The 15,874-nt window shown below is 45.7% G+C and overlaps 1 protein-coding gene across 1 annotated transcript in view; it reads left to right on the forward strand.

The window, feature by feature from the left end:
- Nucleotides 1–14,895, forward strand: part of Slc4a8 (solute carrier family 4 member 8) — a 147,236-nt gene extending 132,341 nt beyond the window's left edge. The window contains exons 22-26 of the mRNA XM_075960704.1: nt 3,888–4,025; nt 7,272–7,363; nt 8,771–8,866; nt 9,960–13,570; nt 13,629–14,895. Coding sequence (XP_075816819.1) covers nt 3,888–4,025; nt 7,272–7,363; nt 8,771–8,866; nt 9,960–9,972 — 339 coding nt within the window. The 3' untranslated portion in view covers nt 9,973–13,570; nt 13,629–14,895. The remainder of the gene's footprint in view (nt 1–3,887; nt 4,026–7,271; nt 7,364–8,770; nt 8,867–9,959; nt 13,571–13,628) is intronic.
- The last annotated feature ends 979 nt before the right edge of the window (nt 14,896–15,874 follow it).

Consider the following 15,874-nt stretch of genomic DNA (forward strand, 5'->3'; position numbering starts at 1 on the left):
TTCTCTCCCGTCCCCCTACCCCCCACCCCAGATGGTTTCTCTGTGTAGCCCTGGATGTCCTAGAACTCACTCTGTAGATCAGGCTGGCCTAGAACTCAGAGATCTGCCTACCTCTGCCTCCTGAGTGCTGGGATTAAGGTATGTGGCCTGGTTACTGAGTGAAGGTTGCTTTAATAAAAAATATCGATGTTATTTTTTTGAAGCAGTGGTTAAAAAAATGTATACCATAAAGTTTCTGTGTTCACCATTTATTTATGTATTTATTTGAATTTTCAAGACAAGATTCCGCTATGTAGCCCTGGCTGTCCTGGAACTCAGAGACCCACCTGCCCCTCCCTCCAGAGTGCTGGGATTAGAGGCGTGCTCCATCATTACCCAGCGTGTATTCACCACTTTTAAGGGTATGGGTCAGGGGGATTAAGAACATTGTTGAGGTACCAACATCACTATCCATGTCTAGACCCTTACTGCAAAACAGAGACTTGAGGCTGTCACCCCTCATTCTCCTTTTCTGCAAATGTGGAGGCACCCACAGTGCTGCTGTCTGTCTCTGACTTCTGCTACCTTAGCTACTCATGTGGCATTGCCTTACTTCCCTGCTCTTCATGTTGTCTCATGGGTCTGAATTTGCTTAAGTTTGAATAATGGAGGCTCAGTTCATTTATGTTGTCGGTTAAATGTCAGTTCCTGGTAAACTGATTCCTTCTCTAACCTCCATGGCACCAGGCATTCACATAGTGAGCATGTACATAGATGCATAGTACACGTGCATACATAGTTACATAGTTCACACACATACATAGATACATAGTACACGTGCATATATAGATGCATAGTACAGTGCATACATAGATGCATAGTACACGTGCATACATAGATGCATAGTACACGTGCATACATAGATGCATAGTACACGTGCATATATATAGATGCATAGTACAGTGCATACATAGATGTATAGTACATGTGCATACATAGTTACATAGTACACGTGCATACATAGATGCATAGTACACGTGCATACATAGATGCATAGTACACGTGCATACATAGATGCATAGTACAGTGCATACATAGATGCATAGTACAGTGCATACATAGATGCATAGTACAGTGCATACATAGATGCATAGTACAGTGCATACATAGTTACATAGTACACGTGCATACATAGATGCATAGTACACGTGCATACATAGATGCATAGTACAGTGCATACATAGATGCATAGTACACGTGCATACATAGATGCATAGTACACGTGCATACATAGATGCATCGTACACGTGCATACATAGATGCATAGTACACGTGCATACATAGATGCATAGTACAGTGCATACATAGATGCATAGTACAGTGCATACATAGTTACATAGTACACGTGCATACATAGATGCATAGTACACGTGCATACATAGATGCATAGTACACGTGCATACATAGATGCATAGTACAGTGCATACATAGATGCATAGTACAGTGCATACATAGATGCATAGTACAGTGCATACATAGATGCATAGTACAGTGCATACATAGATGCATAGTACAGTGCATACATAGATGCATAGTACAGTGCATACATAGATGCATAGTACAGTGCATACATAGATGCATAGTACAGTGCATACATAGATGCATAGTACACGTGCATACATAGATGCATAGTACACGTGCATACATAGATGCATAGTACAGTGCATACATAGATGCATAGTACAGTGCATACATAGATGCATAGTACAGTGCATACATAGATGCATAGTACACGTGCATACATAGATGCATAGTACACGTGCATACATAGATGCATAGTACAGTGCATACATAGATGCATAGTACAGTGCATACATAGATGCATAGTACACGTGCATACATAGATGCATAGTACACGTGCATACATAGATGCATAGTACAGTGCATACATAGATGCATAGTACAGTGCATACATAGATGCATAGTACACGTGCATACATAGATGCATAGTACACGTGCATACATAGATGCATAGTACAGTGCATACATAGATGCATCGTACACGTGCATACATAGATGCATAGTACAGTGCATACATAGTTACATAGTACACGTGCATACATAGTTACATAGTCCACACCATACATAGATGCATAGTACAGTGCATACATAGATGCATAGTACAGTGCATACATAGATGCATAGTACACGTGCATACATAGTTACATAGTCCACACACATACATAGATGCATAGTACACGTGCAAACATAGATGCATAGTACAGTGCATACATAGATGCATAGTACACGTGCATACATAGTTACATAGTCCACACACATACATAGATGCATAGTACACGTGCATACATAGATGCGTAGTCCACACGCATACATAGATGCATAGTACACGTGCATACATAGATGCATAGTACAGTGCATACATAGATGCATAGTACACGTGCATACATAGTTACATAGTCCACACACATACATAGATGCATAGTACACGTGCAAACAAAGATGCATAGTACAGTGCATACATAGATGCATAGTACACGTGCATACATAGTTACATAGTCCACACACATACATAGATGCATAGTACACGTGCATACATAGATGCGTAGTCCACACGCATACATAGATGCATAGTACACGTGCATGCATAGATACACAGTACATGTGCATACATAGTTACATAGTCCACACACATACATAGATGCATAGTACACGTGCATATATAGATGCATAGTACAGTGCATACATAGATGCATAGTACACGTGCATATATAGATGCATAGTACAGTGCATACATAGATGCATAGTACAGTGCATACATAGATGCATAGTACACGTGCATACATAGATGCATAGTACAGTGCATACATAGATGCATAGTACACGTGCATACATAGTTACATAGTCCACACACATACATAGATGCATAGTACACGTGCAAACATAGATGCATAGTCCACACGCATACATAGATGCATAGTACACGTGCATGCATAGATACACAGTGCATGTGCATACATAGTTACATAGTCCACACACATACATAGATGCATAGTACACATGCATACATAGATGCGTAGTCCACACGCATACATAGATGCATAGTACACGTGCATGCATAGATACACAGTGCATGTGCATACATAGTTACATAGTCCACACACATACATAGATGCATAGTACACGTGCATACATAGATGCATAGTCCACACGCATACATAGATGCATAGTACACGTGCATGCATAGATACACAGTGCATGTGCATACATAGTTACATAGTCCACACACATACATAGATACATAGTACATGTGCGTGCATGCATAGATACACAGTGCATGTGCATACATAGTTACATAGTCCACACACATAGATAGATACATAGTACACGTGCATACATAAATACATAGTGCACGTGCATACATAGATACATAGTACACATGCATATATAGATGCATAGTACACACACATACATTGATACATAGTGCACGTGCATACATAGATACATAGTACACATGCATATATAGATGCATAGTACACACACATACATTGATACATAGTGCACGTGCATACATAGATACATAGTACACATGCATATATAGGTGCATAGTACACATACATACATACATAGTACACATGCATACATAAACACATAGTACACATAACAATATATATCTTTAAAATATATAAAAATTTAAAAAAAATATATAAAAATTTAAAAGTAAATAATGTCAAAAGCCTCGTGCTGGGTGCCAGTGGCCCACAGTGAGTGGCTACTGCTGCAGCCATCAAGAGTGCAGTTCTGCTTGAGATGTCCTCACCTGCTGTGGAAGTCCTTTTGCTTGACTTCCTCAGGAAAGACTCCCCTTTACCACCTTCCCTTCTTGTCAGGTCCTGGCCTTGGTCTTCGTCAGGAAAGTCATGGATCTCTGCTTCTCCAAACGTGAGCTGAGCTGGCTGGATGACCTCATGCCTGAAAGCAAAAAGAAGAAGATAGATGACGCAAAGAAGAAGGCTAAGGAGGAGGAGGTAGAGCCTTGCTGTGCTCCAGCCTTGTTTCAGGGTCTCAATCCCAGAGTGGAAAGAGGGAGGGAGGACGGTGTGTGAGGATACCTTGTCTGAGATCCTGAAAGTAACACTGAGGGGCTGAATGTTACCTCAGCTGCGGAAGGGTTAAGGGGTTCTGGCCCTGTGTTCCCTTGATGTTTTGAAGTTGGTAACTAGGCATTTCCTCCTTTGATTTTACCCCAGGATCAAACTAGCATATAAACATACACTCTGAGAGTCTCAGATCCAGTGGCTCCTTTGCTTCCAGAAGATCTGATTTGACACGTGCATAAACCCATTATTTCTGAGAGTATTGGTTATGCATCTAATTGCAGATGGTGCAAATGCAGCTTGTGAGGGACTTTCTGTCTTCATCACCCTCAGCAGTTGGCACCTTGCCATCTTACACAGTGGACCATGAGCCATGGCCTGAACATGCACAGAAAGGATGTGTAGCAAGACTAAGAAATGAAAGGTCTGGGCATGTCTCAGCACATTTGCTGCCCCAAATAGTGTCCTTCCATCTGTCTGTCTGTCTGTCTACCTACCTACCTACCTACCTATCCATTCATCTGTCTATCTATCCATCTATCTATCTATACACATATACACACATACATATTTTCCTGCTGCATGCTCTGGCCTAGTCGGACCCTGTCACTCAGCAGACACTGCTATCTTTTTAAACTATATTTTAAAATAAAATTTCCTAATGTCTAATGTCTTGAATTTTTTTAAATCTTATATTATTAAATGAACTAAAATTTTAAATATGAAAGCAATGAAAAAACCCGTTCCTCCTCCTGTTGTGCTGTAATCTCTGTCTGTATTCTTTTCCACCTATCAAATGACAGCAGTGCTTAAGAGGGTAGAACCAACCCTTCAACACTGTGGTTGGGATGGGCCACACATATACTGAGTGCCAGTATGAACTGGAGACATATATACTTATGCCAGGAATGGAGATACGGCTCATGGCTGATAGCACTGACTGCTCTTCCAGAGGATCCAGGTTTGGTTCCCAGCATCCATGTGGCCGCTCACCTATCTGTAACTCCAGTTCCAGGGGACACAGTACCCCATTCTGGCCTCCTCAGGCACCAGGCAACCACATGATGTAAATATGTACATGTAGACAAAATACCCCCCAACATGACATACACACATGGTGTTTGTGCACAAGTGCACACATGAGCGCGCACACAAATACATACTAAGTTAGGTGCTGCAGCATATACGTACATTCCCAACACTCGGGAGGTGAGGCAGGGGACGGCTTGAACCTGGGAGTTCAGTCTGATTAACATGAGATCCTGCATCAGAAAGAAAAATGTTTGTGCATTTGGTCCAGAAACACTAATTTTCCTTCCTTCCTTCCTTCCTTCCTTCCTTCCTTCCTTCCTTCCTTCCTTCCTTCCTTTCTTGTGGTTTTTCAAGACAGGATTTCTCTATATATCTCTGATTGTCCTGGAGCTCACTCTGTAGACCAGGCTGGCCTCAAACTCATAGAGATCCGCCTGCCTCTGAATCCTGAGTTCTGGGATTAAAGGCGTGTGACACCACCGCCATGCTTAAGTTTTATTATTGTTATGCTCTAAACATGTTTGTAGGTAATCTTTACCTCTATAATTATTCCTTTTTTAAGAAGTCATTTATTTTTTTATTTTTCTAGTACGATAGGATCTCACTATGTAACCCAGGCTATCCTCAAACTCCAAATCTTTTTGTGTTATCATAATTTTTTAAAAAATATTTTAATATAAAACATTTTAAGTATATGTAAAAATAAGAAAACTCCCTAATTTCCTTATTACTGGTGTCCGTGTGCATGTGTGTGTGTGTTTCTGCATGTGGAGGCCAGAGGTTAACATCAGATATCTCACTTGATTGCTTCCCTCCCTGTTTGTAGAATTACTGTCTCTGGCTGAATCTGGAGCTCATGCTTGTGCTGGTCAGCTGACCACCAACCCTGCCTGTCTCTCCTCCCAAGCGCCAGGGTTACAGGGATGCTGGCGTGCTTGGCTTTGTATGCGGGGCCTGCTACTTTGAACTCAGGTTCCCACACTTATGCCACAAGTGCTTTGCACCTCAGCCATCTTCCAGATGCCCCGTTACTATTTTAACAACTTGTTTATTTGGACCAAATCTAACAAAGGACCATCCATACGTTATAGTACACTGATTTCCACTTCAAATCAGCTTAGAGTTCTCCTTCTTCTTTCTGCTAGGAAGCTGGGCTTTGACTGCAGGGCGTCTCTCTCATTGCTATTGTCGTCTTTGGCAACACTGGCATGTTCTTCTGTCTCTTGTGTTCCTAGTAATTGGTCATTGGCTCTAGAGCAGTGGTTCTCAGCCTTCCTAATGCTGTGACCCTTTAATACAGTTCCTCATGTAATTATCATAGAATTATTTTCACTGCTACTTCATAACTGTAATTTTGCTACTGTTATGAATATCTGATATGCAGGATATCTGTTATGCAACTTCCCCAAAAGGGTCTTGATCCACAGGCTGAGAGCCGCCGCCGTAGAGGCTTACATTCAGGTTCTTAATTGTTTTCTGATAGTGTCCCATATGTGCTATTATTCAGTCGCCTCACTCTTGGGAGGAGTCAAACCAGGGAAGGACCTAGCTGTCCAAATATGAGTCAAACTGAAAATGGCTGGGAGACGCTGGGTCGCCCTGGTCCGAGAAGGAATCCTAAGTTAGGGCTCAGTAAAGAGACCACCGAAATGGCCGCTCCGTGGCTAAGGGGAGGCTTTATTGTGGGTAAGAGAGAGAACATTCAGAGGCACTTGGAAGAGTCCAGAACAGAAAGAAAAAGAAGCACACTGGACATATCCAGGAGCTATCTGCAAGAGAAGTGAGAATGGCGTGTGTTGAGCACACACGTGCGCGCGCGCACACACACACACACACACACACACACGTGCGTGCGTGCACACACGACGAGCTACACAGAGCAGGTATCTGGGAGGAGGGAGGCCTGTGAACTGCCAGCAGCTAGCGACCACAGGTATACCCACTGGCAGTGACCCTTTCTGGCAGGCGGAAACCAATTTCACAGGTTCCTGAGAGATGCTGGCGTGTAGGCTTGTAGCAACCCTATATATAGTCCAGCTTGAGCTGAACCCAGGCTCATTCCTGGCCATATGCATGGCCTTCTGGAGTTCGGGGAGTTAGAATTTTCTTTGGACCTTACAATAATAAGGTCCCCTTTTCTTCTAGGAGGCTGAGAAGATGTTGGAAATAGGGGGTGATAAGTTCCCGCTCGAAAGCAGGAAGTTGCTAAGTAGTCCTGGCAAGAACAGCAACTTCAGGTAAGCCCCCAGATACCACAGCTTGCTGCCCGATTCCTGCCACAATCCTGCTGCTGTTCTGAGGAGCCGAGAAGTTGGCCCACCTCGTGGAAGCAGCTTTCCATTCCACTGTGTTCTGAACGCCTGCTGCGTGCCCCACTTTGTAGAGTTGGGAGTCAGGGAGGCAGTGTCCCCGGTGCCTTCTGCCGTGTCCGGGTGGACAGAGGCTTTGCTTGTGTCCCCACCAGTCTTTACAACAGTCCTCTAAGGGTCATTAGCTGCTTTGAACAACTGAGAAAACTGATTAGGAAATGTGCCAGGGTTACAAAGCTGCTAATACAAATTCAGGATTAAGGCGGGACCTCTCTGCTTCTCAACCCCGTGTTCTTCTCGTCCACTTTCCTAAGGTCAGTAGGGTATGTTATCATTTCCGGGGGGCTCCTCAGCCTGGTGGGCATGTTGTGCCTGCACTGGGGGCTGACTTTGGGGACAGGAAGAGACAGTTCACTCCAATGTGGGCTATAGCATTTTCAGTTCAGGGAGTCAAGAGGACACTGACCTTGAAGCCCAGACAAACCCTTTGCTGGTGTCTCAGCCCCTTTCTCTACCAAACTCATTGCTCTCCACGAAACACAGGGCACCAACTGCTCTGACGTCCGCGTCTGTCTGGGAGCAGCATACTTACGCTGTGGGAGCCTGGAGGTGAGGACAGCAGGAGGAAGGAAGAGGCCTCATGGCCACCACCTCCAGATCCCGGGAATTAGCTGTGATTTAGATTGCAGATAAAGCAGGGAATCTCATCTTTGGTCCCTGAGAAGGCGTCTGTGTTTTATATGGTAGAGACCGTCAGCTCTGATGTCTGGCAGCGAAGCAGGATCATGGCTCCTTTTCCTGTGGGATGCCGCTACTTCTCTTTGCTTTTCAGGAGACCGTCTGGCCCATAGATGGTTCTAGAGTAGTCTGGGGTTTTCCAGGACCAGGGGCTGTGTTTAGGGTCTTGGTTCTGTGCAGTTGTTTAACTTTTGATGGACACTTAGCCCAGAAAACTTTGGGTTTTACACCTTCAAAATGAGTATTATGATTATTCATCTCTGTCCCTGTGATTGTTAAGCTAATAGAGTATGGAAGTCTTTTGTAAACTATAATGAAAGAGATTCTGTTATGTAAATGAGAACGAACAAGAGTGCCTGCCACACCGCCACAGCCACAGTGGCAGCATCCTCTGTCAGCTCTTTGAAAGCACCAACCCCAACGCAGCCCTGCTCAAAACCATTTTGCCCCTCCTGCCCTGGCCTCTCCTGGCTGCAGACGGACCACCCAGCTCCATGCTCAAGCCGCTCACCCTCCTTGTGGGGTGATGCTCACGGGAAACTAGGGTGTGTCTTGTACTTACATGTTTGATATTCACTGCCTAAGCTTTTATTTCAGATGTGACCCCTCTGAGATTAATATATCAGATGAAATGCCCAAAACCACAGTCTGGAAGGCTCTCAGTATAAATTCTGGAAATACAAAGGAGAAAAGGTAAAGAGAATTCTAATTTTTCATTTTTATTTACTTCTGACTTTTGAAATGGCAGTAGTGTTAAAGGTAAGATGTAGGTTACTTGTAGGATTGGATTTCCCTGGTAAACAACAAAACTATTGCTAACTGTACAATAAGAGAAATAAAAACACAAAGTTCCCAAATACTTGAAAAGTCGGGCTGTTCTGGGCTGCCCATTTACTTTGGTCCCAAAGGCAGGCTCTAATTATTTTGGAATGTAAATTTGCTTTACCTGTTTAGTTTCTTTAATTCACTTGGAGAAAGTTTCTCATTTCAGAACCTAAAGATTGTCTCTGATTACTACAACCACACAAACTGGAAAATTGCTAAAAGCCTGTTAACACTAATAAATAATATAATAATGATAATATTGGCTCAAACTTTGACCCATTTAACTTAGATTCTGAAATAAGAATTTTGCTAAACATAACAGTTTTCATATTCTGCAAAGAAATTTCTCTGTCATTTAACAATAGCATAGATCAGTTTTAATCAGAAAAATGAAAGGATCAGAGGTATCTTTGCCTACATTAAGGAATGCTATGTATATAAGTTAGAATTTTAGCCTAAACACCACTTACATCTAAGTCCTCAGATAAATGAAGGCAAAAAATGTGAGTCTTGATATAGATAACAGGTTTTGTTAAAACAAACAAATCAGGAACTGGGAAAGCTGGTCCTGCTCCTACTTCCGGGCTTAACTTGGCATTTTGCCGCTTCTGGCATTTGACTCAGTGGTAAGGTGGGGGTACTAGTGAGGTCACTCTGGGGAGCAACCGAGTGCTTCCCAGGGTCGTAGCTGCCAGTGTGTGCCGCCACTTCTTCCCTGAGTGGGTTAAAACAGATCTCTGTTCAATGCAAGTGAAACACAGAATCTTTTTCTCTCAGAGGAAAATCCAGGCAGCTGTGGAAATGTATAACACATGTGGTTATTTTTAGTTTAGAACTAGTCTACTTGTAAATGAATTTAAAATATAGCTAGATCCAAGTTGTGGTGGCATCTTCAAAGTATTGTGTTGAGAGCAGGAGCATGTCATGTGTCCCTTTGTCTCACTGTGACATTGTTATCCAGCCTCTTCAATTGAGACTCTGCTGGGGTGGAAGATTTGGGCCATGAGTTGCCTCAGAGAAGTTCTGGTTTTCGAGAAATTGGTGAGTCTCTCGGAGAAGAAGCCAGGCTGAGTCAGGCCCTGTCCTTGGTCATCTCAATCAAAGCCATGCCACCATGGCTCAGTCGCTCAGTGTGCATTGGAAGACATCCAGCTACCCTCATGCCAGCAGCCAGCAGCCAGCACCGGCAGGACCACCGGCAGGACCACCGGCAGGACGACCTCCTGTTGCTTCCTCTCCTCTTTCTTCTTCCTCTTCAGAACTGCCACCATTAAGGAGCCAGCTTCCCATTTTTCAGACATTTTCTCCTGTACTCTCTGCCGGCCTCAGAAGCCACATGAGTCCATTCTGTCATAAGGATTCCTTCATGAGATCCCTCTTCATGAACGGTGGCTTGGGGTGGTAAGAGGGGCTAAGAAGGGAGGTTCCTGGGCTGTTGTCAGCTGCAGCTCAAGGGCAGCCTCCCTTCCATCTCTACTTGAAAGGGGTGCTGGTCAGACCAGACACTGTAGGAGGTTTGCTGCCTGAGATCGACCATCCGGGCATCAACAGTGGCCACCACCAGAAGTGGCAAGATGCCGCTGACCTGGGGTCATCTGTATCAATTCTCAGACAACACGATGTCAGCAGACCTTTGGAAGATGCAGGGCCAAGTGTGAGATCAAGAGTTTAGCTGACTAAAGGAAGGCTTCAGAGAAGTCGGCAACATTAGGGGATTGAACATCTTTTCTTGGGTTCCCTTGAAACTAGAGAAAGAGAAGGAGCCTGTGACTGACGCGACCAGGGCAGACTTCCTAGCCTGGGGTTTGGTGTCAGGTCTATTTTGTAGCCCTTTAGGAAAGATTCGGTGGCAGTTCTTTATGAGTCAAAAGGTGGCTCTGGGGTTGTTGTTGGCTGTTTTGTGGGACTGTTTGACATTCTGCTGTTGTCTCTTGAGGCTACATTGTTACTTCACCCTAGAGAAGTAACAGCACAGTGCTCCTCGACATCTCCTTAGCTGCCTTGGTAGCGAACACCATCACTCAATGGACCAAAGCCGCCTTCAGCCCCGTGGCTTCCTTGTCACACAGATTTCTTTTGGTTGACAGAAGTTCTGCATCTCAGATATAAAAATCCATGCTAAGAAATGAACTGTAAGTGGTGAAGTCAGTTTGGGCACTTGGTGTCAAAGTATGTGAGTGATTTTACAACTACCGTCATGGGTTTCGGCCCCAGCGCTCGTAGACCTCCCCTTCCTTTGTGCACAGAGAGTGACTAGCGAGCTGGTCCTGCTGGCTTTCCATCGGCATCTTTGTAACAAGACCTCCCCATACACAGCGTGTGCTTTCTTTCCCTGGGTGAGGACACGAGCACCATTTGATGCGGTTTGCACCCCCAGACTCTGACGGCACATTAAGGCATCTGCTTACTCTCTGAAGGCGTTTGCTGTTGGGGGACCCTTGTCGCCACCACTTCCCTGCCTGTGCGGGCCACTGTCCTGTTGATGCAAAGATGATTTTCAATATATTTAACAATTGGTACAGGACAGACACAAGGCACGCAGAGCAGATACCCTTTGTAAAATAGTGGCAGGCATTGATGCTCTGTGCCTGGTGGATGAATGCCACCCTACTCTCAAATCCTGACGTCCTCTGAAATAGGGGTTTTGTTCCTGGTTTGTCTGATCTCTACTCACAGAAGATGTCTGTTCTGTTTCAGCAGCAGCCCTGACTTGCTCTCAGGTATTCCGTACTGGAGCAGGCAGGTTCTACAGAAATCAGTGGGCATTAAAGTCTCTGGGAGCCAAATTTCCCGAGCGGATCACTTCAGGGCAGATCTAATCATTGTAACCCTTTCCCATCTGGGAATGATTCTGAAGCAGCCTGTCAGTGGGAAAACTTTCTTGATAACTTCATGGCTGCTCTTTTTCATTGCTTTTGTCCCCTGGGAACACCCCCCTTTTCTTGCCCCATCTTTTTCCTCCTGTATTTTCATGCAACCTTTTGTGTAGGGAAATTGGTGACTGCTTCACCTCCTGCTCTGGCCTCCATGCACCTGAGAGGCAGGCGTGTGAGGTGCCCATCCTGCACCGAAGTCAGTGGCAGTGTCGCTGAGGACAGTGGCTCTTCCCAAGCCCTGATGCTGAGTCGCCCTGGCGGGGGGGGGGGGGGGGCTGCCTTTGTTAACCCTGAGCAATGTAGCTGTGGGACCTCTGGTTTTTTCTCATGCCAACATTTGCTGGGACCAGAGAAGTGGTCATCTGTTCTCTGAAAGGGTAGCTCTCAGCTGCCAGCCAATGTCCTGACACTCTGGTGCTGTCAGCTGGCCATGTGACCTGAGTGGAGGGAGGCAGAGACTCAAGAACATGTTGGCAGTGAAGCCTTGGCTCTAGGGTCGCTTCCTGACGACTCTCAGGGAGAAGGTGAAGACCTGAAGAGATAGATACACTGTGCGGTTGCCAGTGTGTTTGGTTGCCTAACACACATGCAGCGTGGGTAGGGTCAGGAGGCCGTGTGCTTCACCACCCACAGCCCCGTCCCAGGTCTCCTTCACTCATGAAACCTGCCTTTTTTGTAGACAGAAAGTAGCCATATCTTCCCCGAAGACAATGTGAATAGTCATAGTTTCTCTTTGTTGGTGATGGGACTTTTAAATTTCTTATAAACGCCGGATAAAAATCTGGCATCGACTAAGTCCCCAGCCTGCCCAAAGGCTAGGGCAGCCTTCCAGCCTCCCCTCTGGACAGTCTGTGGTTTGTGCTCATCCTAAAGAACAGCTCCTAATCCCACTTTCTCCTCCACCTGCCCAGCTCTCCAGACTCCTTCATCAGTCAGGGAAGCAAGGATTGTCCTTGTACCCTGTCTAGTGACCCATCGTTCGTATACTGAAGCGTAGGATTGGTTAGGGTCTAGGACCCCTGGGATTTTTTAGTCTTTAATGAACATCAGAGACACCATTATCATATTGTCTCCCCTGTGACTTTGCCAGTGTCTTTGAAGGTCTTTTGAAAGAGTGACAGTACCTTCACCTAGGACTTTAACTGTATATGTGTGGGTGTTTGTCTACATGTATGTCTTTGTACCACATGTGTGCCCGGGGCCTGAAGAGAACAGAGGGCATCAGACTTCCTGGACCCAGATTTACAGATCATTGTGAGCATCCATGTGGGTGCTGGGACTCATCCCTGGGTCCTCCTGACTGTGAAACCTTGTCCTCAGCTTCCTGGGCTCTTAAGCTGTGGGGTCAGGCCAGTTTGTCCCTTGTGGCCCTCACCATCCTCGCTGGACATTCCCAGGCCCTGCGCCGAGTGTTCTCTTAGTGGAGACCCTTTAGCCAGCCCTGGCTGGATGGGCGAGACCTCACCCACGCTCCTGCCTCTTCTGCCTCGGCTTTCCTGGAACCATTTCTTTCTCTCCTTCAGCTCTTCCTGCCATTGTTCAAGTTCCTTCTGTGGAAAGAACCCTGACCAGCTCCTGACAGCACCAGCAGCTGAGGTGACCAGGGCTTCGAGTTCAGCTGCTGCTGCTGCCTCTCAGAAAAGGGCCTCTATGGTTATGCTCTGGCATGACATGTTGAGGAGCACTAAGTTCCTAAGCTCCCATGTTCATCTGTACTGATCACATGACATGTTGAGGAGCACTAAGTTCCTAAGCTCCCATGTTCATCTGTACTGATCACATGACATGTTGAGGAGCTCTAGGCGTTCCAAAGCACCCATGTTCATCTGTACTGATCTACATTTGCTCTAGGCAGGAAAACACATTCAAAATTGAAATAGAAGCAAATTTCTGCTCTAACTATTTTTGAGTGATTCTCGGTGCCCCCCGACACTCCTGCTCTGAGATAGGGTCTCACTGTGTAGACAAAGCTAGCGTCAGATTGCGGCAGTTTTCCTGCCTCCCCAGCACTGGGGTTCCGAGCATGCGCCACCATACCTGGCATGCCCTTGGTCTTCATGGCATTAATTATAGAGAATGAATGACTGACCCAGTCACACTCTTTCTTCAGTTGCCTTTTTTGTGGCCAGAAATGAGGATAATTTTTATAAGCAAAGCAGGTATGAAGTAACCATTGCTGTTCTGAGTGTGCGCAAGGAGTGGAGTCTTTTCAGTAGCCGTCAGAAGTGAGCCATCCAGACTGGGTCCTTAGAGGAGATTCTGTGCTCAGAAGAATGGAATGGGTTTGTTCCCTCCCAAGAGAGAAGGAATAGCGCCCTCCCCCAGATCTAACCCACTTCCTGTGAATACGGAGTGTTTACCCCTAGCTGCCATTCTCAGAGCAGGAGGCATACATAGCCCATCCCCCCACCCTCCCACAACCTCTTCCTAAACCCAGGCACAATTGGCTGGCCTGGGCATTGCTTAACAGGCATATGGGTGACTTCTCCAGCAGGCTTTTACTTGTGTGATTGCCTTGGAACCTGAAGCACTAACCTGAATGTGCAATTGATACTTTTGTGAGAGAAGCCAAAATACTTCTGCCCCTCTCCACTCCTGAGATGCTAAGCCTGCCTCTTGTCTCTTGTCTGTCATTGGTTAGAAGTGGCTGATGGTGTCCGTGGAGAGCAGGACAGCCTTCCCACAGACAGGGCGACTCGAGGTGCTGGAACTTTCCCCTCCATTTCTATGTTCTCTCTAGTAGGTCTCATGCAAAAGCAGATATTTTGTTTTAGAAATTCCAAAGTCTATATTTTTAGTGTAAGAAGTGTACCCTCACCACACTCCATGGTGTAAATAGAACTGGGAATAAAATGTGTCATTGTGATTATCCCATAGCAGTGTGTGCTAGAAACAAGACCCCCGTTCTGGTCTGTCTATGGCGGGCAGGTGACTGTGACAGTGTATCTCTTAGCCCTCCGCCTGTCCTCATTTGTGTGTGCTCACCTCTCTGGGCGACAAATAAAGTCCGTATAAACTGTTTGCTTCTGTGCTGTTTTTTAAGCCTGAGTTCAGGTCGTGTGGAGAAGACTCATGAAGATAGTGGAACAAAGGATTGGGGGAGGGTTCTGCCAAGGGTGCAGCATATGGGGCTTTGTGGCTCCTATGTGCTGTCCTGAGCCTCTAGAATGCGTACAGCTAGGCCATGGCACAGGCTACTGGGCCTCTCTTAGAGCCAGCAGGAAAGGAAAGGGCTATTTTGAAGACACCCCTGGACTATGAGATAAATATCTAAGCACTACCCAGTGCCTCAAAATACAGATTTTAGAATATGGCTCCTAAAGGTTGGTTCTGGGAGAGTGGGGGGCACTTGGTTGATTTAACTCTCAAACTTCACAGTTCAACGGTTAGGGACAAGGGGAAGATGGACATGGTGGAGTAGGAACAGCCAGTGGGGGAGTGAAAGAAAAGGGGCTGTGGGAAGCCAGGCAAGGATGCCCGACTGGATGACAAAAAAACTTATCTCCTGGAAGCATCCAGTGTGGATATTCAGAGAGGTGAGAGTCAGCCATGCTGGGCCTGGAGTCTGTAGGCCTAGGACTCCCCAGCTCCCAGACTTTCGCTGTCTTTTGGCTGTTTTCCCACTCCTCCACTGTGCGCATGCCCTCTGCCTACTTCCTGGGCGTGCTTGGTCTGTGCTCTGTAGTGCTACTGCTGGAAAAGCTGCTCTTGCAGGACAGCCAGCTCTGATGTCGTGAGCTCCAGAGGGCGGGCATCATCGTTCCCTACCCAGGGTTTGAGAGTCTATTAATTGATAAGTCGAATGTCCTTAGGAAGGACCTGGCTTGTAGCAGCGGAGAGAACTGATAAACACAGAGATTGAGGGCTCCTAGACTAATTCAGCATTGATCGCATCAGGTCTTTGCTGCGTCTTCCTTTTTTAGCTTCACCGTTAGAAGATGGCTTCTGAAACTAGTAGGAGCTACATTAGCCAAGATCACTGCCACACGCAAGATAGGCA

This window comes from Microtus pennsylvanicus, chromosome 2, assembly GCF_037038515.1.
Source record: "Microtus pennsylvanicus isolate mMicPen1 chromosome 2, mMicPen1.hap1, whole genome shotgun sequence".
Classification (NCBI taxonomy): Eukaryota; Metazoa; Chordata; class Mammalia; order Rodentia; family Cricetidae; genus Microtus; species Microtus pennsylvanicus.